Source organism: Ornithorhynchus anatinus, chromosome 19 (genome assembly GCF_004115215.2).
Source record: "Ornithorhynchus anatinus isolate Pmale09 chromosome 19, mOrnAna1.pri.v4, whole genome shotgun sequence".
Lineage (NCBI taxonomy): Eukaryota > Metazoa > Chordata > Mammalia > Monotremata > Ornithorhynchidae > Ornithorhynchus > Ornithorhynchus anatinus.
In genome coordinates, this window is record NC_041746.1 from 1675118 (window position 1) to 1699211 (window position 24094).

The following is a 24094-nucleotide window of genomic DNA, read 5'->3' on the forward strand; positions in this document are numbered from 1 at the left end:
GAGCCGAGGCGATTCGCTCGAAAACAGCACAGAGAGGGACCCGAGGCGACTGGCTCAGGGTCACGCGGAGGGACCCGAGGCGACTCGCTCAAGGTCACGCGGAGGGACCCGAGGCGACTGGCTCAGGGTCACGCGGAGGGACCCGAGGCGACTCGCTCAGGGTCACGCGGAGGGACCCGAGGTGACCTGCTCGAGGTCACAAAGCAGACGGGCGGCGGAGCCGGGACGCGAAGCCGGGTCCCTCCGACTCCCGGGCCCGATCGATCCGGCAGGCCGCGCCGCTTCTCTTCCTCAAGAGGCTCTACTCACTTCTTCCCCAGCCCGTCCGTCTTCTGCCTCTGCAGAAGCACCACCAGGCAACAGAGCCCGTCCTTGACGAGGGAGGGGATCTTGGCCAAGGTTTTGCTGATCTGCAGGGCCAGGGAGTGCACCACCGTCGCCTCCAACGGCACCTTCACCGAGAGCTGGCAGACGATCATGTAGGTGGCGGCTCTGTAATCTGCAGTGGAGGATTTCAAGCCCTGGAAAACAGGAGGCGACGGAGGGAGGGGGCGGTCAGGACCCCAGCGCGCTCCCCGTGGCCGCGTCCCGCCCCGGGGGAGACCCGCGTCCCCGGCCACCGGGGCTCCACGCCGCGCAGGAGGACGGCGGGACCCAACGCGTCTTCCCCGCCCGAGGCGCCGGCACGCCGGCAGGTGACCGGGGCGTTTCAGGATTTGTCCGCAGAACCGCCGGTCGGTCGGACGGAGTTCCCGAGCGCGGAGCACAGCAACCGACACGTTCGCTGCCCGCGGCGAGCTCACGCTCTGGAGATCGCCTTCCCCCGGTCGCCCGAGCTCAGCCGAACCAGAGGCGTGGGCCTCTAGAACCTCCCGAGGGCTTGGGACGGCGCGACCGTCCCTCCCCTCCCCCCCCCAGGCAACTACGTCAGCTCCACCTGGGCGCGTAATAAACGCTATTCCAACCCCTGCCACGCCACTCGGTCCGGATTCGCTCTTCCCCCCGGCCCACCGCCTCCACGCCGCAGCCCGCTGTTCCCCCCCCCGTCTCCTTAGAGATAGCCAACTCCCTCAAGAGAGGCAGCCTCCAAAACCACCGAGCGGACGGCCGACCTTTTGGATGAAGGGGAGCAGCTTGGCGACGGTGGAGTCTGATACGGAATCGGCGGACGCCAGGGCGGACACGACGGTGGAGGCGTAGAAGGCCAGAAGTACCCGCAACTGAGCCGTGTGCTGGGGATCCTCCGCTAACACCTGAAACCCCAAGCCCGCTGGTGTCAGTCAGCTGTATTCCTTCGGTGCTCGCTCTGCGCGGGGCGCTGTGCCAAGCGCACCGGAGAGTACGATAATATCTGCTGTGCGCCTACTACGTGCCAGGCACTGTACTAAGCGCCGGGGTGGATACGAGCAAATCGAGCTGGACACAGTCCCTGGCCCACGTGGGGCTCGCCGTCTCAATCCCCATTTTACAGATGAGGGAACCGAGGCACAGAGAATAACAACAACTGTGGTATTTGTTAAGCACTTGCCACGTGCCAGGTGGGGTGGATACGAGCAAATCGAGTTGGACTGTCTCTACCCCCATTTTACAGACGAGGTAACCGAGGCGTTGGCTCCGGGCCAAGCACCGTCTTACGTTTCCGGCTCACAATATTTCCGCGGGCCTCCACCTTCGCAATTTTTCTCTTTCTCTTCTCAAACGCCATGACCAAGTCATCTGCTTCACTACAACTTAGCCCTGCTTCCCGACGCCGATTTTTTTTTTTTTTTTTTTTTTACAAGTCGGAGGTTTTTAAAGTGGAATAGTCCCCCCACCCCGCCACCGCCACCTCACAGAGCCCCGAAAATCATTTCACTTTTAACCAGAGTTTTGTTGGGAGTCACGAGTCTCGGTCGGTGGCTCGAAGTCATTTATCTCCCGGAAAAAGGGCAAAACCCTGCCTGATCTGGGCTTAAAGACAGCCCTCCCTCCATTATATCGGCCAAGCACATTTCGTCTTTGAAACAGCCCTCCGGCGCTCACGAGAACGTTCCGCAACAAGGCACGAACCTTCACCGACTTGGCCACCAGGCTACAGACGAAGTCCATGAACCCAAGATCTCTGTAGCAGTGGGTAATTAAAGTCCCCTTGGCCAGGGGGATTCCGGAATTCTGTCAATGGGAAGAGAAGCAGAATAAACACAGTCGCCCCTCTGCAAAATCAAACCGTCCCGGCCGATGACACGAGGTAGGACCAAAGAGAGGCTCCAAACCGAAGTGGAAAGGAGGAGTTGACGACGGTAAGGGTTCCGGAATGACGAGAGCGCAAAGACGTTCGTTCCCTCAAACCTAAGCCCTCGTAAACTATTCCCTTTCCCCCCCACACCGCCACTGCCTGCCTTAGAAACATCTTTAAAAAATGTACCGAACGGAAACATCCACAAAACAGACAAGAACACAAGCCAGAGAGCCAAGGAAAGGATAGTCTTCAGGGGAATTCCTCCTCGAAGACGCGCGTGCGGAAGGCTTGCGAAGACCCCACCTTCACCGGCTCCATCCAGTTCCATCTGTGCGTCGGGTTGCTGATTTTTAAAAGCTGTATGACCCGCACAAATATTTTCGTCTCATGGTAGGGCAGGACACAGCCGATCAGACTGTCCTGGTTGTAAAGATGGATGTGAAATCTAACGAGAGAGTAAACGGAGAAAGCCGCGTCAGATCCGGCTACGCTGGCTTGGTTTTTTCAAAAAAAAAAATATCTGCAATCCCCATCAATACAAGACCTGGCCTATTCTGCAACAATAAGGACGGTGTTTATTAAGCGCCGACTACGTGCCCGGCACTGGGAAGGTTCCTCTGCCAACTCTTTTGTATTATACTCTCCCAAGCGCCTCGTACAGTGCTCTGCACACAATAAATAGAAGCCGCACTGTGGGCTAGTGGAAAGAGCCCAGGCTCGGCAGTTAAGAGGACCTGGGTTTTGATCCCTGTTCTGCCACCTACCTGCTGGGTGACCTCGGACAAGTCGCTTCACGTCTCTGTTCCCTCATCTGCAAAATGGGGATTCACTACCCGTTCTTTCTCCTACTGAAACTGTACAGGAATTACGTCTTCATATTAATGACCGCCTCTCCCTCTGAACTGCAATAACAACAACTGAGGTATTTGTTAAGCGCGTACTATGAACGCGCCGCCGTGGACGTACTATGGAGTCCGAGGTCATGAGTTCGAATCCCGGCTCCGCCACCTGTCAGCTGTGTGACCGTGGGCGAGTCACTTCACCTCTCTGGGCCTCGGTGACCTCATCCGTCAAATGGGGATGAAGTCCGTGAGCCTCACGTGGGCCGACCCGACGACCCCGTGTCTCCCCCGGCGCTTACAACAGCGCTCTGCACCTAGTAAGCGCTTCACAGACACCAACATTATTATTATGAACTGAGCGCCGGGGAGGACACGAGCACATCGAGTCGGACCTGACCCGCACGGGGGCTCACGGTCTCAACCGTGACGACGTACGTGAGGCCCCGGTAAGCTCGTTGTGGGGAGGGAGGAGACGCCGTCGTACTACACCCTCCCAAGCGCTCAGTACAGTGTCGCGCACAGAGCAAGCGCCCAACAGATACCACCGGAGACGTTGCTCCCTACAGAGATCCACGCTACCGTGCCGCCAAGCCCCGCTTCCCTAGGGACAAGGAATCGGGCCATCCGGAGTCGGCGACGGGGAGCTGAGTGTTGCTTACCTGTGAATCAACCACTCCAGGCATTTCTGGGCTGGCTTGAGCATGAAATAAGGCGACAGGTGGATGAGGAACAAGCCGATGTTTTCATCCAGCTGGTTGTTCACGGCCTGGGTCTGAACGCTGCGCTCCAGGTTCTTGGCCACCTGGCTGAACAGCGTGGCCTCGAACTGCTCGAAGGAAGAATCGATCCCGAGGAGCTCTTCGATGCCGTTGCAGCCTGTCGGGGGAGAGGGGAGGAACGTTTGGGTGGTAAGGTATTTTTTCCCCTCCGGAAGCCACCCGATCCCGCTCCTGCAAGCCGAATCCAAGATACGGGACGACCTGATCACTCTGTATCCCCCTCCGCAGCGCTTAGAACAGTGCTTTGCATTCATTCATATTTACTGAGTGCTTACTATGTGCGGAGCACTGGACTAAACGCTGGGAATGGACAATTCGGCAACAGAGGCAATCCCCGCTCAACAGCGGGCTCACGGTCTAAACGGGGGAGGCCGAGAGCAAAGCAAAAGAGAACAAAACCTAGTAAGCGTTTATTATTATTATTTATTATTAGTAAGTATTAACGGCGTGGCTCAGTGGAAAGAGCCCGGGCTTTGGAGTCAGAGGTCACGAGTTCGAATCCCAGCTCTGCCACTTGTCAGCCGTGTGGCTGCGGGCGAGTCACTTCACTTCTCTGGGCCTCAGTCACCTCATCTGGAAAATGGGGATGAAGACCGGGAGCCCCACGTGGGACGACCCGATTCCCCTGTGTCTACCCCGGCGCTCAGAACGGTGCCCTGCACATAGTAAGCGCTTAACAAATACCAACATTATTAATAAATATCATTATTATTATCCCGTTGCCACGGCCGGACGGGGAAGACTCTTCCGCTCCCTCTCCTCCTTCCCCCCTTCACCTTCCCTCAGCTAAGCCCCCCTTTTCCTCCGCTCCTCAGCACCGTGCTCACTGGTCTATATTTTTATTCCCCTGTTTATTTGGCTAACGAGGCGTCCATCCCCTTGATTCTATTCATCGTGATGATGCTGTCTCGTTTTTGTCCGTCCCTCTCCCCCGATTAGACCGTGAGCCCGTCGGCGGGCAGGGACGGTCTCCGTCTGTTGCCCAACCGTCCGTTCCAAGCGCTCGGTCCGGTGCTCCGCACCCAGGAAGCGCTCGGTAAACACGACCGGATGAAGACCAGCCCGGGTGGGAAGGGGGTCGGTGGGACCGGGAGGGGCGGCTCTTCCTTACCAATGGCAAAGAAAGTGTCTCGGTCGACGGTCGCGGCTTCCTTGGATTCGAACAACAGAGAGGCCACCTCGTGTCGCGAGAAGAGGGTGGAGTCGGTCTGCGGCACCGCGAGGCGCTTCAGCTGGTGAGCTAAGGACGTCATTTTCGTCTACTGCCTGACCCCAAAAGACCCAACGCCCAACGCGGGGGAGGTTATGCACAGACACACTTTACTGCCACCTCTCCAATAACAAGAATCATGAAAAGAATCATAATTTAACAGTATTTAAGCACATACGAGAGAAGCGGCGCGGCTCGGTGGAAAGAGCCCGGGCTCGGGGGTCGGAGGTCGTGGGTTCGAAACCCGGCTCCGCCGCTCGCCAGCTGGGTGACTTGGGGCAAGTCACTTCACTTCTCTGGGCCTCAGTTACCTCATCTGTAAAATGGGGATTAAAACTGTGAGCCCCACGTGGGACAACCTGATCACCTTGTATCCCCCAGCGCTTACAACAGTGCTCTGCACAGAGTAAGCGCTTAACCCATACCACCATTTTATACTACGTGCCAGGGACTGTACTTCGCGCCGAGGAAGACCCAAGGTAATTGGGTCGGAGCCACGTTCACAGTCCTAATCCCCATTTTCCGGGCGAGGGAACTGAGGCACGGAGAATAGACGACTACTGGTAATTGTGGCATGCGTTAAAGCGCTTATTATGGGCCGGGCACTGTACTAAGCGCTGGAGTGGAGTCATGTGTCAAAGGTCCCTGTCATGAGAGAAGCAGCGTGGCTCGGTGGAAAGAGCCCGGGCTTGGGAGTCAGAGGCGGTGGGTTCGAATCCCGGCTCTGCCACTCGTCAGCTGTGGGACTGTGGGCGAGTCACTTCCCTTCTCTGGGCCTCAGTGACCTCATCTATAAAATGGGGCTTATGACTGCGAGCCTCACGTGGGACGACCCGATCACCCTCTATCTCTCCCAGTGCTTAGAACAGGGCTGTGCACATAGTAAGCGCTTAACAAATACCAACATTATTATTACTTCCCTTCTCTGTGCCCGTGACCTCATCTATAAAATGGGAATTAAGACGGTGAGCCCCACGTGGGACCACCTGATCACCTTCTATCCCCCCCCAGCGCTTAGAACAGTGCTCGGCACATAGTAAGTGCTTAACAAATGCCATCATCACTATTATCCTCTGTGCCTCAGTTCTCTCATTTATGAAAAGGGGATTTAGCCCGGGAGCCCCACGTGGGACCACCTGATCACCTTCTATCCCCCCCAGCGCTTAGAACAGTGCTCTGCACATAGTAAGCGCTTAACAAATACCATTATTATTACTATACTCTGGGCCTCAGTGACCTCCTCTGTAAAACGGGGATGAAGCCTGTGAGCCTCACGGGGGACAACCCGATCACCCTGTCTCCCCCAGCGCTCAGAACGGTGCTCTGCACGTAGTAAGCGCTTAACAAATACCAACATTATTACTCCATTTCTCTGTGCCTCAGTGACCTCATCTATAAAATGGGGATGAAGCCGGTGAGCCCCACGTGGGATGACCTGATGACCCTGTATCCCCCCCCCCCGCGCTTAGAACAGTGCTGTGCACATAGTAAGCGCTTAACAAATACCACCATTATTATTATGACTCCACTTCTCTGTGCCTCGGTGACCTCATCTATAAAACGGGAATTAAGCCTGTGAGCCCCACGTGGGTCAACCTGATCACCTTCTATCCCCCCCAGCGCTTAGAACGGTGCTTTGCACGTAATAAGCGCTTAACAAATACCATTATCCTCTGGGCCTCAGTGACCTCCTCTGTAAAATGGGGATGAAGCCTGTGGGCCTCACGGGGGACCACCCGATGTTCCCGGATCTCCCCCAGCGCTTAGAACAGGGCTGTGCACATAGTAAGCGCTTAACAAATACCAACATTATTATTGTCACTCCACTTCTCTGGGCCTCGGTGACCTCATCTATAAAATGGGGATGAAGCCGGTGGGCCCCACGTGGGACGACCTGATGATCCCCCCGTCTCTCCCCCAGCGCTTAGGACAGGGCTCTGCACAGAGTAAGCGCTTAACAAATACCCACATGTTTATCATTTTTCCTTCCCATCGCCTTTATGGAGCGCCGGCTGTGCGCAGAGCCCTGTCCTAAGCGCTGGGAAAGGCGATCTGGGCAGCAGAGGAGGACCATCCCCGCCCAGCGGGCGCTCACTCTGTGCGGAGCACTGTGCTAAGCGCTCCTGCGGGGCCCCACCCGCCCCTCTCAATAATGACGACGTCGATGACGGCGTCGACGGAGCGCTCGCTCGGCGCCAAGCCCTGCTCTAAGCGCTGGGGCAGACACGAGGTCAGGGGCCTGGGCCTGGGCCTGGGCCCCCCGCCCCCCCCGCCACTGCGGCCTCCGTCCTCATGGCGCAGATGGGGAAACTGAGGCCCAGACAGGCGAAATGAGCCCCTCGCGGGGTCCCCGCTCCCCCCGCCCCCGGTGCCTCACCGCCGCCGCCTCCGCCGCTCCCGCGTGGGCTTAGCCCCGCGCCCTCTGACCCGGAAGTGCTCCCGCCGCCGGCGGGGGCGGGACCTCCGCCCGACTGACTCCGGGCTGGACCAATCGCCGGCCGGGACGCCCCTCCCTCGCTCAACCCGCCCCGCCCACGCCCCGAACGGCGCCTTCTACGCATGCGCCGAGGCTGACTGGCAGATCTTTCCCGCCCCCCCGCCCCGCAGGGCGCCTTCCACGCATGCGCCGAGGCTGACTGGCAGATCTTTCCCGCCCTCCCGCCCCGCAGGGCGCCTTCCACGCATGCGCCGAGGCTGACTGGCGGATCTTTCCCGCCTCTCCGCCCCGCAGGGCGCCTTCCACGCATGCGCCGAGGCTGACTGGCAGATCTTTCCCGCCCCTCCGCCCCGCAGGGCGCCTTCCACGCATGCGCCGAGGCTGACTGGCGGATCTTTCCCGCCCCTCCGCCCCGCAGGGCGCCTTCCACGCATGCGCCGAGGCTGACTGGCAGATCTTTCCCGCCCCCCCGCCCCGCAGGGAGCCTTCCACGCATGCGCCGAGGCTGACTGGCAGATCTTTCCCGCCCCTCCGCCCCGCAGGGCGCCTTCCACGCATGCGCCGAGGCTGACTGGACGATCTTTCCCGCCCCAAAGGGCTTCTTCTACGCATGCGCCGAGGCTGACTAGAGGGGTTTTTCCCGCCTCCCTGTTCTTCCACGCATGCGCCGAGGCTGACTGGCAGGATTTTCCCGCCTCTCCGCCTAGAAGGGCATCGTTCACGCATGCGCAGAGGCTGACGGGACGGTTTTCCCGCCTTCACCTCAGCCCTCGGTGGCCTTCGACCCATGTCGCGGCCTAGTGCAACCATCATCCACATTACTAGTGTCCTTACAGTCTTTCAGTCTTTCTCAAACCCTTCCCCGTCTTCACCTCATTTATTTTGTTAATAATAATAATAATAATAATGATGGCATTCGTTAAGCCCTTGCTATGTGCCGAACACTGTCATAAACACTGGGGTGGATACAGGGAATGAGGCCGTCCCACGTGGGGCTCACAGTCCTCACCCCCATTTGACAGATGAGGCAACTGAGGCCCAGAGAAGTCAAGTGACTCGCCCAAGGTCACCCAGCTGACAAGCGTGGCTCAGTGGAAGGAGCACGGGCTTTGGAGTCAGAGTTCATGGGTGCGAATCCCGGCTCGGCCACTTGTCAGCTGGGTGACTTGGGGCAAGTCACTTCACTTCTCTGGGCCTCAGTGACCTCATCTGTAAAATGGGGATGAAGACCGTGAGCCCCACGTGGGACAACCTGATTCCCCTGTGTCTACCCCAGCGCTTAGAACGGTGCTTGGCACATAGTAAGCGCTTAACAAATACCAACATTATAAGTGGCAGAGGCGGCATTAATAACAATAATAATAATAATAATAACAATAATAATGTTGGTATTTGTAAGCGCTTACTACTTAGAGAAGCAGCGTGGCGCAGTGGAAAGAGCACGGGCTTTGGAGTCAGGGCTCATGAGTTCGAATCCCAGCTCTGCCACTTGTCAGCTGGGTGACTGTGGGCAAGTTACTTAACTTCTCTGTGCCTCAGTTCCCTCATCTGTAAAATGGGGATTAAGACTGTGAGCCCCACGTGGGACAACCCGATTCCCCTGTGTCTACCCCAGCGCTTAGAACGGTGCTCTGCACATAGTAAGCGCTTAACAAATACCAACATTATTATTATTATTATTATTACGTGCAGAGCACCATTCTAAGCGCTGGGGGAGATACAGGGTCATCGGGTTGTCCCACGGGAGGCTCACAGTTAATCCCCATTTTACAGAGGAGGTCACTGAGGCACAGAGAAGTGAAGTGACTCGCCCACAGTCACACTGCGGACAAGTGGCAGAGCGGGAGTCGAACCCATGACCTCTGAATCCCAAGCCCGGGCTCTTTTCACCACCCCACAGGTCCCCCAAATCCAGAAACAATAATTTCTGATTTATTATTTATCGAGCACTATCAAGCCTATAAGCACCCTATAAGCGTGGCTCGGTGGAAAGAACCCAGGCTTGAGAGTCAGAGGTCGTGGGTTCTAATCCCACCTCTGCCCCTCGTCAACTGTGTGACCTTGGGCAAGTCGCTTCGCTGTGCCTCAGTTCCCTCATCTGTACAGTGGGGATGAAGATGTGAGCCCCAAGTGGGACAACCCGATCACCTTGTATCCCCCCGGCGCTTAGAACAGTGCTTTGCACATAGCAAGCGCTTAACAAATGCCAGCATTATTGTTATTATTAAGGCATCACATGAGATGTGGTCTCAAAGGCCTTCTGATCTCCTATTAGTTTTTAAAAGTATATTTGCCTGTCTTACCTTGAGGAGGTTGGGATTGAGCCATTGCCAGGGAAACAATCAATTATTCATTCTGGATAATGGAATTTAACGCCTTTGGCCTTCGGGGTTGCTACTGCTTAATAAAGTTCTTCTTAATATCAGATTCTTAAGGCTCCGTCTAGTGAGAGGCAATCGGGGACTCTCAAACTAGCCATTCTAGATGGGTCATTATTATTATTATTTTTATGGTATTTGTTAAGCACTTACTATGTGCCGAGCACTGTTCTGAGCACTGGGGTAGATACAAGGTCATCAGGTTGTCCCACGTGCGGCTCACAGTCTTCGTCCCCATTTGACAGATGAGGTAACTGAGGCAAGGAGAAGCAGCGTGGCTCAGCGGAAAGAGTCCGGGCTTGGGAGTCAGAGTTCATGGGTTCAAATCCCGGCTCTGCCACTTGTCAGCTGTGTGACTGTGGGCCAGTCACTTAACTTCTCTGGGCCTCAGTTCCCTCATCTGTAAAATGGGGATTAACTGTGAACCTCACGTGGGACAACCTGATGACCCCGTATCTACCCCGGCGCTTAGAACAGTGCTCTGCACATAGTAAGCGCTTAACAAATACCAACATTATTATTACAGAGAAGTGAAGTGGTTTGCCAAAGGTCACACAGCTGCAAGTGGGGGAGTCGGGACTTGAACCCACAACCTCTGACTCCAAAATAATAATGTTGGGATTTGCTAAGCACCCACTACGTGCAGAGCACTGTTCTAAGCGCTGGGATAGATACAGGGGAATGAGGTTGTCCCACGGGAGGCTCACAATCTTCATCCCCATTTTACAGATGAGGTAAATGAGGCACAGAGAAGTGAAGTGACACGCCCACAGTCACACAGCTGTTAAGGGGCAGAGGCGAGTGCTCTTGCCACTGAGCCACGCTGCATCTCCATTCATTCAGTCCTATTTATTGAGTGCTTACTGTGTGCAGAGCACTGGACTAAGCGCTTGGAAAGTACAATTCGGGTCCCGTGGACTCCGTTTCGAGGATTGAAGCTAAACTTCTCTGTGCCTCAGTTCCCTCATCTGGCAAATGGAGATTAAGACCGTGAGCCCCACGTGGGACAAACTGATCATCTTATACCTACCCCGGTGCTTAGAACAGTGCTTGGCATATAATAATAATAATAATAATAATGGCATTTGTTAAGCGCTTCCTATGTGCAAAACCCAGTGCTAAGCGCTGGGGTGGATACAAGGTGATCAGGTTGTCCCACGTGGGGCTCACCGTCTCAATCCCCATTTTCCAGATGAGGTCACTGAGGCCCAGAGAAGTGAAGTGACTTGCCCAAAGTCACACAGCTGACGAGCGGCGGATCCGGGGTTTGAACCCATGACCTCTGACTCCCCAACCCGGGTTCTTTCCGCTGAGTCACGATGCTTCTAGCAACGTCGATTTCTAAATTTAATAAATTACAGAGTACGGGCCTGGGAGTCAGAAGGTCATGGGTTTAATAATGTTGGTATTTGTTTTTGTTAAGCGCTTACTATGTGCAGAGCACCGTTCTAAGCGCTGGGGTAAACACAGGGGAATCAGGTTGTCCCACGTGGGGCTCACAGTCTTAATCCCCATTTTACAGATGAGGGAACTGAGGCACAGAGAAGTGAAGTGACTTGCCCACAGTCACACAGCTGACAAGTGGCAGAGCTGGGATTTGAACTCATGACCTCTGACTCCAAAGCCCAGGCTCTTTCCACTGAGCCACGCTGCTCCTCAATAAACAGCTCCTCTGTTTAGCACAGAGCTTGACACATAGTAAGCACTTAATAAACACAATTATCATCATCCTGGGTTCTAATGCCGAATCTGCCACTTGTCTGCCGGGTGGCCTTGGGCAAGTCACTTGGCTCCTCCGTGCCTCGGTTACCTCGTCTGCAAAAAGGGGATAGAGACTGGGAGCCCCCGTGGGAGATGGATTGTATCCAATCCCATCTGCATCCACCTCAGCGCTCAGAACAGTGCCTGGCACATAGTAAGGGCTTAACAAATAGCGGTAATTATTAATATTATTATAATGATTATTCTGCACAACGCGTGGTGATGATAAAGTCATGAACGTCCCCCCACGCCGATTCCGTGGTAGTAAACTCTCCCAAGCGCTTCGTTCGGTGCTCTGCACGTAGTAAGCGCCCAATAAAATATCACCGATTGATCATCTGATTGATCCGATTGAGAAATACTATCTATCCTGCAGTGCAGGGCCGTAGCCACTAGGTGGCACTGGAGCGCCCCGCCTTCTCTCTTTGTCTCTCTCTGTGTCTCTGTCTGTGTCTCTGTCTCTGTCTCTGTCTCTGTCTCTCCCTGACAGAGTCTTAGGGCGCAGCTACCAGGTGGCATGGGAGCTCTCTCTCTCTCTCTCTCTCTGTGTCTCTGTCTTTCTCTGTGTCTCTGTCTCTCCCTGGCAAACTCTTAGGGCCCAGTTACTGAGTGGCATTGGAGCTCTCTCTCTCCCTCTGTGTCTCTCTCTGTGTGTCTCTGTCTCTGTCTGTGTCTCTGTCTCTCCCTGACAGAGTCTTAGGGCGCAGCTACCAGGTGGCATGGGAGCTCTCTCTCTCTCTCTCTCTGTGTCTCTGTCTCTCTCTGTGTCTCTGTCTCTCCCTGGCAAACTCTTAGGGCCCAGTTACTGAGTGGCATTGGAGCTCTCTCTCTCTCCCTCTGTGTCTCTCTCTGTGTGTCTCTGTCTCTGTCTGTGTCTCTGTCTCTCCCTGACAGAGTCTTAGGGTGCAGCTACCAGGTGGCATGGGAGCTCTCTCTCTCTCTCTCTCTCTCTGTGTCTCTGTCTTTCTCTGTGTCTCTGTCTCTCCCTGGCAAACTCTTAGGGCCCAGTTACTGAGTGGCATTGGAGCTCTCTCTCTCCCTCTGTGTCTCTCTCTGTGTGTCTCTGCTCTCTCTGTGTCTCTGTCGGTGTCTCTGTCTCTCCCTGGCAAACTCCTAGGGCACAGTTACTAAGTGGCATTGGAGCTCTCTCTCTCCCTCTGTGTCTCTCTCTGTGTGTCTCTGTCTCTCTCTGTGTCTCTCTCTCCCTGGCAAACTCTTAGGGCGCAGTTACTAGGTGGCATTGGAGCTCTCTCTGTCTCTCTCTGTGTCTCTGTCTCTCCCTGGCAAACTCTTAGGACGCAGCTACCAGTTGGCATTGGAGCTCTCTCTCTGTGTCTCTGTCTCTCCCTGGCAAGCTCCCAGGGCACAGTTACTAAGTGGCATTGGAGCTCTCTCTCTCTCCCTCTGTGTCTCTCTCCCTCTCTGTCTCTCTCTCTGTGTCTCTGTCTCTCCCTGGCAAACTCTTAGGGCACAGCTACTAGGTGGCATTGGCGCTCTCTCTGTGTGTCTCTGTCTTTACCAAGCTTTTAGGGTGCAGTTCCTAGGTGGCATTGGCTCTCTCTGTCTCTCTCTGTCTCTCTCTGCGTCTCTGTCTCTCCCTGGCAAACTCTTAGGGCGCAGCTACCAGCTGGCATTGGAGCTCTCTCTCTCTGTGCCTCCGTCTCTCTCTGTGTCTCTGTCTCTCCCTGGCAAACTCTTAGGGCACAGTTACTGAGTGGCATTGGACCCCTCTCTCTCCCTCTGTGTGTGTCTCTCTCTCTGTGTCTCTGTCTCTCTCTGTGTCTCTGTCTCTCCCTGGCAAGCTCTTAGGGTGCATTTACTAGGTGGCATTGGAGCTCTCTCTGTGTGTCCCTGTTTCTACCGAGCTCTTAGGGTGCAGTTACTAGGGGGCATTGGAGCTCTCTCTCTCTCTGTGTCCGTCTCTCTCTGCGTCTCTGTCTCTCCCTGGCAAACTCTTAGGGCACAGTTACTGAGTGGCATTGGACCTCTCTCTCTCTCCCTCTGTGTCTCTCTCTCTCTGTGTCTCTGTCTCTCTCTGTGTCTCTGTCTCTCCCTGGCACGCTCTTAGGGCACAACTACCGGGTGGCATCAGAGTCCCCTCTTTCTCTCCGTCTCTGTTTCTACCGATCTCTTAGGGTGCAGTTACTAGGTGGCATTGGAGCTCTCGCTCTCTGTGTCTCTGTCTCTCTCTGTGTCTCTGTCTCTTCCTGGCAAACTCTTAGGGCACAGTTACTAGGTGGCATTGGAGCTCTCTCTCTCCCTCTGTGTCTCTGTCTCTCTCTGTGTCTCCGTCTCTCCCTGGCAAGCTCTTAGGGCGCAGCTACTGGGTGGCATCAGAGTCCCCTCTCTTTCTCTCTCTCTCTGTCTCTGTCTCTAGCAAGCTCTTAGGGTGCAGCTACTAGGTGGCACTGGAGCTCTCTCTCTCTCTCTCTCTGTGTCTCTCTCTCTCTCTGTGTCTCTGTCTCTAGTAAGCTCTTAGGGCGCAGCTACTGGGTGACTCTGGGCCTCTCCCTCTCCCTCTCTGTCTCTCCCTGTGTCTCCGTCCCCCCCCGGCAAGCTCTTAGGGTGTAGTTACCGGGTGGCATTGGCGCTCTCTCCGTCTCTCTCTGTGTCTCTGTCTCTCCCTGGCGAGCTCTTCGGGCACTGGGTGACATCGGAGTGCTGTCTCTCCGTGTCTCTCACTCCCTCTCTGTCTCTCCGTCTCTCTCCGTCTCTCTGGCGGACGCTTCCCATCCAAGTCAAAACCCACAGCCGCTGTGGGCGGTAAGCCAAGATTTGAGAAGAAAACGATACCGACCCACTCACTGAAATCCATACGCCGTCGGCGTTGACCCACGGAATGTCCTTGCCCCCTACACCCCGCGCTGACTCCTGCCCTTTTCTGAGGGACCATTTACATTCATCGCTCTCTCTCTCTCGACTTTTAATGATAATAATAATGACGATGATATTCGTTAAGCCCTTCCTGTGTGCCAAGCACTGTTCTAAGCGCTGGGGTAGATTCAAGGTCGGCAGGTTGCCCCACGTGGGGCTCCCAGTCTTCATCTCCGCTTTCCAGATGAGGTCACTGAGGCCCAGAGAGGTGAAGTGACTTGCCCGAGGTCACGCAGCAGACAAGTGGGGGAGTCTAACTGTAAGAAAGATGTGGACCCCCCCATTTTTCAGATGAGGAAACCGAGGCACGGGAAAGCGAAGTGACTCGCCCAGGGTCCCACAGGAGGCAGAGCTGTGATTGGAACCCGGCTCCTCCGATTTCCCGGGTCCCTACGGCTCCCACTAGGCCGCGCGTCGGTGGATGGGTGAAGTGGCCGAAACAGGCGCGGAGCCGGAGAGCGGCGGTGGGGGGGGCCGACTCCAGTCCCGCCGCGGTCCCAGAAGCAGGGAGCCGGAGCGGCTGTCGATCCGTTCGGTCGTTCGTTCCGTCGTATGTATTGAGCGCTTACTACGTGCGGAGCGCTGTACCGGGCGACCGGAGTGGACAGTTGGGCAACAGAGAGGGCCAATCCCTGCCCAATAAAGGAGTCACGGTCTAAACGGGGCCCGGCGGCTGGCAAGGCCGTCCTCTCCCGGTGCCTCCCGCCGCCCCCGGAGCGGGGCCGCCCTCTCGTCCCTCCCCTCCGACCCCCCGCCTCGCCCCCGCGACGAAAAATATCCCCGGCAAATCCTCGTATCCTCATTCCAGGGGACAGAGCACCGCTCTGGGAATACTGGCCGCGGGGCTGGAGCCCTCGGTGGGACGGTCTCTCATTCGTTCATTCAATCCTATCTGTTGAGCGCTGACTGCGCGCAGAGCGCTGTACTGAGCGCTCGGGAAAGCACGATCCAACGGTGACATCCTCGAGCCAGCGGGAGGAAGTCTTCAGGGCGGGCGGGCCCGGCGGGAGGCCCGAACGTAACCGGACATCGCGGGCAGCCCACGAGGCTGGGTGCAGAGCGCTTGGGAGAGGACGACAGAACGATCTATCAGACTTTTTTTGTCCTATTTGCTGTGTTCATTCGATCGTATTTATTGAGCGCTTACTGTGCGCGGAGCACTGTACTAAACGCTCGGGAGAGTCCCATACAACAGTAAACGGACGTGTTCTCTGACCACAGCAAGCTTGGAGGTCTTGAGGTGCCAGGCATTTTACTAAACCCTGCTGTAATAATAATAATAATAGTGATAATGGTATATGTTAAGCGCTTAGTTTGAGCCAGGCACTGTACTAAACGCCGGGGGAGATACGAGCTAGTCAGGTTGGACCCAATCCCTGCCCCTCACGGAGTTCTCACTCTTCATCCCCGTTTTGCAGGTGAGGTAACTGAGGCCCAGAGGAGCCAGGTGACTTGCCCAAGGTCACACGGCAGACGGGCGGCGGAGCCGGGATTAGAACCCGGCTCCTTCGGACTTCCGGGTCCATGCTCTCTCCACTAGGCCAGGCCGCCTCTCCCTTCCTCTTAGACCGTGAGGCCAACGGAGAACAAGCCCTGTGTCCGAACGCACGACCTCGTGTCTTGAAGCAGCGGGGCTCGGCGGAAAGAGCCCGGGCTTGGGAGTCAGAGGTCGTGGGTTCCAATCCCGGCTCCGCCGCTTGTCAGCTGTGTGACTTTGGGCACGTCGCTTAACTTCCTGGGCCTCAGTTCCCTCCTCTGTCAAATGGGGATTAAAACTGTGAGCCCCACGTGGGACCACCTGATCGCCTTGTATCCCCCCCCCCCAGCGCTTAGAACGGTGCTTTGCACATAGTAAGCGCTTAACAAACGCCATCATTACCCCAGCTCTCAGCCCAGGGCCTGGCGCGGAGTAAGCACTTCATGGATTTCGTGGTGGTCATAGAGCTAGCGGCTCTGAGGCAGAGGCGAAAACCCAAGCAGGTTCTCCGACCTCGTCAGTCATTCATTCGATGGTATTTATTGAGCGCCTACCGTGTGCAGAGCACTGTCCTAAGCGCCCGGAAAGTACAGTTCGGCGACGGTTAGAGACCATCCCCACCCGACAGCGGGCTCACAAAACCAAACAAGTAGACAGGCGTCAATAGCATCGAAGCCAATGATCCCGATTTGCCTCACGAGAAGGAAGAAGGGAATCCCAGATCTCAGAGGGGGAGACGGGTCCGACCTAACCCTGGTCTTCCCGCGGGTGAGGCCGCGGCCAGCGGGGAGGGAATCCGAGATCTGAGGAGGAGGCGGGACCCGCTCAGAAGCTACCGGACCGATAGGAATCGACCCCGGGAATTCCCATTCCGCTCCCGCCTCGAACCACCGGTCCCCAAGGAACCGGGCCCGGAAGAGCCGGACGAGGATCCGGCTCCCGTTCTTTCGGCGGGGAGACGCGAACCCTTCAGCGAGAGAGGCCGGCGGGGATCTTTCGGCTCTCGGGTTTCCTCATCTGTTCATGGAAAATCCTCCGCTGCCCCGCACGACTATCGGCTGCTATTATTAGCCGCGTTTTTTAGGGGCTAAGAATAAATGGCATTACCCGGGGCCGCTGAACTCGGCGGCGAGAGGACATTTCGAGTCGGGGTTAAAATCGCCGGCTTCAGGATCGCCCGCTGAACGTCAGCTTCGTCCCCGAGGGGCCGGGAGCTCCCAATTTTAGCGCCGATTCCTCCCGGTTCTTCTGCGGGCGGCGAGGGGGGTAAAGGCCAAAGAGCAAACCGAGGCAGAGGGCGGATCCGCGAGCAGCAGTCAAGAGGTGAAGTGCCTCGCCTGAGGTCACAGGCGGCAGCTTGGCGTGTTCGAAAGGGCACGGGTCTGGGTGCCCTGGTTCTGCCGCCCTTCCGCCGTCTGACCTGGGGCGAGTCACTTCTCTTCCCCGTGCCTCGGTTTCCTCATCCGTAAAACGTTGCCGGAACAGAGAAGCCGCGCTGCCTAGCGGGTGGCGGGAGTCAGAAGAAGCCGGGTTCTCTTCCCGGCTCGGCCGCCCGCCTGCTGCGTGACCTCGAGCGAGTCACTTCACTTCTCTCGGTTCCCTCGTCGGTAAAATGGGGATTAAGACTGCAAGCTCCACACCAGAGACTGCATCCGATTTGATCTGCTCGTATCTTCCCCAGCGCTTAGTAGAGCGCTGTTCTACTAACATGCTGTTAAAAAAAAGACCCGTTCTCGCTCCCCTTTAAACTGTGATCCCTATAATAATAATAACGATGATATTTGTTAAGCGCTTACTGTGTTCCGAGTACTGTTCCAAGCGCTGGGGGAGATACTAGGTCATCGGGTTGTCCCACAGGGGACTCACAGTCTTCATCCCCATTTGACAGATGAGGTAACTGAGGCACAGAGATAATAATAACAATGTTGGTATTAAGCACTTACTACGTGCAGAGGAAAGCAGCGTGGCTCAGTGGAAAGAGCACGGGCTTTAGAGTCAGGGCTCATGAGTTCGAATCCCAGCTCTGCCACTTGTCGGCTGTGTGACTGTGGGCAAGTCACTTAACTTCTCTGTGCCTCAGTTCCCTCATCTGTAAAATGGGGATTAAGACTGTGAGCCCCACGTGGGACAACCTGATTCCCCTATGTCTACCCCAGCGCTTAGAACAGTGCTCGGCACATAGTAAGCGCTTAACAAATACCAACATTATTATTATTATTCTAAGCGCTGGTGAAGATACAGGGTCATCAGGTTGCCCCACGTGAGGCTCACAGTTAATCCCCATTTTACAGATGAGGTCACCGAGGCCCAGAGAAGTGAAGTGGCCTGCCCAAAGTCACACAGCCGATAAGTGGCGGAGTCGAGATTAGAACCCACGACCTCTGACCCTCGAGCCCGGGCTCTTTCCACCGAGCCACGCTGCATCTCGATGAGAGAAATGTACCCTCCTGGGATTTAACACAAAAGCATTCCTCAGAGCCAGTGAGGCACTCAGGTACCCGTCTTTAAATTCCATTTTATAAACGTTTCATTCGTATCTTTGTCCATCTCCCCCTCTAGACTGTAAGCTCATTATGGGCAGGGAAAGCGTCTCCTAATTCTACTGTATGGCATTCTCCCAAATGCTCCAGTTACACGGTGTAGTGGAGAGAGCACGAGCCCGGGAGTCCGAAGGTCACGGGTTCTAATCCCGGCTCCGCCACTTATCTGTCGTATGACCTCGGACAAGTCACATCGCTTCTCTGGGCCTCAGTTTCTTCGTCGGGAAAATGGGGATTGAGACCGTGAGCCCCGCTCGGGACGGGGACCGTGTCCAACCCGATGTGCTCGTATCCGCCCCAGCGCTTAGTACGGCACCGGGCATACTGTAAGCGCTTAACAAATGCCACAGTTTTCACTACAGGGCTCCGCAGACGGTTCGCGCTCCAGAGATACGATCGATCGATCGAGCGGTTGATTGACTGGAAAGGTGGCGGGCTGCGTGGGCAGGACTCAGCGGTGGAAGCTTCCATTCCCCCCGGACTCAGCTTCCCCTCCTCTGGCCCTCGGCCCCCTCCGCCCGAGGGGAGCCGCTCGGATTTCTCAGAAAGAGAGATAGCCTTAGCCAGAGCTGCACGAGCGAGCTAAATTTAGAAAAATACTCCCCCTCACCCCCTCATACCGTGGCAGGCGTGGGGACGGAGCCAGACTCATAATCCTCCTTTTTTTTCCTCCTTTCTGCCCCAGGCGTTAATACTAAGAACAGTGATGGCGTTTGTTAAGCGCTTATTTTAGCGCTGTTCGAAGCACTGGGGTAGGTACGAGCTAATCAGGTCGGACGACGGTCCCCGTCCCGCGTCGGGGGGTGACGGTCTTAACCCCCATTTTGCAGAGGAGGGAAGTGACTTGCCCGAGGCCACTCAGCAGACAGATGGCGGAGCCGGAATTAGAACCCAGGTCCTTCTGATCCCCGTGGCCGTGCCCTATCCACGAGGCCATGCTGCTTGCTCTAACGATAATCATCATGGTGCTCGTTAACCACTTATTGGGGAGTGGGAGCTTCCCCCCGATTTCTAGGTGGGAGTCCCCCAATTTATTGATGAGGGAACTGAGGCAAAGGGAAGTGAAGCCACTTGCTCGAGGACACACAGCAGACAAGTGGCGGATTCGGGATTAGAACCCGGGTCCTCTGCCTTCCGGACCGGTGCTCTTTCCCATAGGCCACCCTCTATTATGCGCAGGATTCTTTTTTGGGTGCTTGGGAAAATGCGGCAAACGTAGAAGACGCGATCCCCGGTCCGGCGCTGCCAGCCCTACCTGCGAGGGGTTCATCATCTGACGGCTTCAAAGTGAATGAAGGACGAAGAGAAAGCATTAAACTTCGACGAGAGGCAGCGTGGCTCAGTGGCAAGAGCCCGGACCCGGGAATCAGAGGTCGTGGGTTCTAATCCCGGCCCCGTCGCTCGTCAGCTGTGTGACTTTGGGCAAGTCGCTTCACTTCTCCGGGCCTCGGTTCCCTCCTCTGTAAAATGGGGATTGAGACTCTGAGCCCCACGTGGGACAAACCCGATTACTTTGTATCTACCCCAGGGCTTAGATCAGTGCTTGGCACAGAGTAAGCGCTTAACAGATACCGTCACTATTATTCAACTCAGCAGTGTAAGGCAGGGCCAGATGCACTGTGAACCCCAAAATAGCAAGAGGCCTTTCATCCGTGCCATTTTTGTCCATCACTAAAGCCTTCCCTGGCCTGCGGGCTGTCTTAGCTCTTTACCCTCTCTCCTGTTCTGATGGAAGACATCCATCCATCCATCCATTCCATCCATTCATCTACCTATCCATCCCTCTGTTCATCCATCCGTCCGTCCGTCCGCCCGTCCGTCCGTCCGTCCGTCCGTCCATCCATCCGTCCATTCATTCCATCCATTCATCCATCCATCCATTCCATCTATCCATCTATCGATCCACCCTCCATCCATCCCTCTGTCCGTCCATCCATCCATCCATCCATCCATCCATCCATCCATCCATCCATCCATCCATCCATCCATCCATCCATCCATCCATCCTTCTATCCATCCATCTATCCATCCACCCTCCATCCATCCATCCATCCGTTCATCCATCCCTCCCTCTATCCCCTCCATCCCTCCACTACTTCCTAATCCTTTGCCCCGTACTAAGCGCTTGGACGAGTAAGATAGAGGAAGGCGACAGAATGGCTACCCACAAAGCGCTTCCCTTCTAGTGAGGGGTGGCGGGGTGGGGGAGGAGCTCACTGGAGGCAGGGAATGTGTCCGTACCTTGTTGTAGCGTAGTCTCCCAAGCGCTCTGCACCCAGTAAGCGCTCAATAAATACGACGGAATGAAGGAATGAGAGGGGCAGACAGAAGACTTTCACAGAGAGCTGAAGGAGGAGGGGAAAGGCAAAGGGCCCGAGTCAGCGGTAAAGGATTAAGGAAGGTTAAATAGATGAGGAAGTGTAAGTTCGGGGAAGTCGAGACCATCCGTAGATGGCAGTTCTAGGGTTCCCGTTGGACGGATGGGGGTCTGAGACTAGGGCTCCCAACTAATTCCCGTCTGTCCGAGTCATAGTAACCCAAAGACGACTCTTAACGCTTCCATATTCACTCAGTCGTATTTATGGAGCGCTAACTGTGTGCAGAGCACTGTACTAAGCCCTTGGGAACTGCATTTAGGCAACAGAGAAGAGGCAATCCCTACCCAACAACGGGCTCACAGTCTAGAAAGGGGGAGAACGGTCTAGAAGGGGGAAAGAGTCTTATAATAATAGTAATAATAATGACGATGATGATGACGGAGACGGGACTCACCATCCAACGGGTGTGTGTGATCTAAAAGGTCATTATCATCGCTAGTATCATCGTATCTGTTAAGGACTTACGAGGTGAGAAGCAGCACGGCCTAGTGGATAGAGCACAGGCCCGGGAGTCCGAAGGACCCGGGTTCTAATCCCGGTTCCGCCCCGGTCTGCTGTGTGACCTCGGGCGGGTCACTCCGAGTCTCTGCGCCTCAGTGCTCTCGCCTGTAAAAGAGGGACAACGACAGCGGGCGCCCGTCACTGCCGGGCCCCGACTTCTTCCCCGGCCGATATCTGGGGGCGAGGAGGAAGGGCGGGCACGAAGCGGAGGCGCGGGGCCGGGACCTCCCCTGCCCCGAGAGGTGCTTGGGGGAGTGGGTAATGGGCTATTCTGCCTCCCGGGTCTGCCCCTTCGCATTCCTGCCCTTGAGTCCCTTGGAAAGCACTGGCCCGGGCTCCCCGTTTTTCCCATTCTTACGCCAAAGCTATTTGTGGTTTCCACACCTGTTTCCAGGGCCGGGGGCGGAGGGGGGAGGAAGGGGAGATCTTCCAGCCCCCACAGCTGCCCAGCGCCACCCTGCCCGCCGGCCCCGGTCACGGCCGCGCTGAGCAGGGTGGAGCGTTGGGCCTTTCGGCTCTTTCCTTCAACTCCTTGGGCGGGAAGAGGCTCGGCGGAGAAGCCGACGCTTCCGCTCTCGACCGAGGGACGGGAAACCCTTCCGTCCGAGATCGGAAGCTCCTCGAGCTCGGGGACCCTATCTTCAGCTTTTAATGGGGTCGTCCCGGAATCTATCGTTATTATTATTATTGAGCGCTGACTGCGTGCAGAGCACGGCGCTAAGCGCTCGGGGCCCGGTGAGAATACAGCTGGCGGGGGTGAGAGAGTGGGAGTGGCGCCGAGTAATCCGTTAGAGCTGTAATTAATAGTCTTAGTCATAATAATAATAATAGCAGCAGCGTGGCCTAGCACCGTAGTTAGAGATGCATTTATTGAGCGGCCACCTGGGGGGCCGTGCACCGTGCTAAGCGTTTGGGAAATACAAAGCGGTTCCCTCCCTGCAAGGAGCTCGCATTCTAATCGGGGAGACGGACATGAAAAAATATTTACAAATAGAGTCACCAAAGAAAATGACCGTACAGTCGAAGAGCACACGGAAGTCCCGGAGTAGGGATTCGTAAGTGCAGAACGTTGGCGATTGCTGGCGGTTTTGTACAATCCGCGGTGCTGAAAACGAATCGTTCTCTATGGGGCATCTATGGGGCATCACGACAGATAATAATAGTAATAATAATAATAATAATAATAATTGCGGTACTTGTTAAGCGCTTACTAGGTACCGAGTACTGTTCTAAGCGCTAGGGTAGATACAAGCTAATGAAGATGGGCACAGTCCCTCTCCCACGTAGTCATGGGAGGGAAAATTAAATTCCTCAGATAAACCATATTTTATGATGCCTTACAAAGTGACCAAACCTTCCAGATGCCTTTCTGAGGGTCTGCTCACCTACGTAGGGTCCCTATAATAATCATGATAATAATAATAACTGTGGTAGAGCCCGGGCCTGGGGGTCAGAAGGATCTGGGTTCTAGTCCCGGCTCCTCCACTCATCTGCTGAGTGACCGTGGGCAAGTCATTTAACTTATCTGGGCCTCAGTTCCCTCAGCTGTAAAATGGGGATTAAGACTGTGAGCCCCGTGTGGGAGAGGGACCGTGTCCAACGTGATTAGTTTATATCTACCCCAGCGCTTAAAACGGTGCCCGGCACATAGTAGACCCTGAGCAAATAGCATAAGACATGAAAAAAAAACCCCAGAATCAGCACACAAGGGATTTAGACCCTAGAAGAAAGGGGTTAATAATCACAATAATAATAATTATGGTATTTGTCAAGCGCTTACTATGTGCCGAGCACCTTTCTAAGCGCTGGGGTAGACACAGGGTCATCAGGTTGTCCCACGTGGGGTTCACAGGCTGAATCCCCATTTTACAGATGAGGTCACAGAGACACAGAGAAGTGAAGTGGCTTCCCCAAGGTCACACAGCAGACAAGCGGCACAGCCCGGATTGGAACCCACATCCTCAGACTCCCAAGCCCGGGCTCTTTCCACTGAACCCCCGCTGCTTCTCTACCAAATTGAGAATGCAGGAAAGGAAAAATGGAAATTTTGAAGGATTTTTTGGAAGCGTTTTTAGGAGCACCTTATTAGCTCGGCCCCTCGGAAAAATTTCGGATTAAAAGAACCGGAGGGCGAGAGACGCATTCCCCAACGGGGCTTGGAATTCCACTCCGAGCCCCGGGAACGGTCCGAAGCATCGCAGCCTCACCCCGGCCCCTTTCAACTGTCCCGTGAATGGAACTAAAAAGGGAGAATAAAAAAATCCCTTCCCCGAATGGAAAGCCAACACCGGACCGGGAACAGGTGAAGCCGCAGAAAGAATTGGCGTTTAAAAGTTTCTCCGCGCTTGTGGCTTTCCGAAGTCTTTGCCGTCCCAAACCGCTGCGGCGGGATTCTTGCCCCTTTCGTCGATCACCGCCCTGAGCCACACGCTCAAAAATGCTGTCGTTGAGTCAGAATATCATCGATGCTCTTGGGAGCCAAGGAATGAACCTATCTGTAAATGATTTGTAATAATAATAATACTACGGTATCTGTTAAGCGCTTACTACGTGCCGAGCATTCTCTAAGCGCTGGGGGAGATCCGAGGTAATCAGGGTGTCCCATGTGGGGCTCATAGTCTTAATCCCCGTCTGACAGATGAGGTCACTGAGGCACAGAGAAGCTAAATGAGCTGCCCACAGCTGACGAGTGGCGGAGG

At 55.4% G+C, this 24094-nt stretch overlaps 1 protein-coding gene across 3 annotated transcripts in view; it reads right to left on the bottom strand.

The window, feature by feature from the left end:
• The window catches only part of HEATR1 (HEAT repeat containing 1), a 36559-nt gene extending 29072 nt beyond the window's left edge, over window positions 1-7487 (bottom strand). For 2 of the 3 annotated variants that reach the window (XR_005661116.1, XM_029047668.2), the window contains exons 1-7: window positions 5228-5264; window positions 4951-5105; window positions 3720-3936; window positions 2522-2663; window positions 2050-2151; window positions 1113-1253; window positions 310-521 (exon numbers count right to left, since the gene is read on the bottom strand). Coding sequence is in view for 2 of the 3 variants with exons in the window: in XM_029047668.2 (XP_028903501.1) it covers window positions 310-521; window positions 1113-1253; window positions 2050-2151; window positions 2522-2663; window positions 3720-3936; window positions 4951-5092 (956 nt within the window). In the remaining variant the exon portion in view is untranslated. Of the gene's footprint in view, window positions 1-309; window positions 522-1112; window positions 1254-2049; window positions 2152-2521; window positions 2664-3719; window positions 3937-4950; window positions 5106-5227; window positions 5265-7426 lie in introns of those variants that run through there. The other variant, XM_039914825.1, reaches the window with a different exon arrangement.
• Between the last annotated feature and the right edge of the window lie 16607 nt (window positions 7488-24094).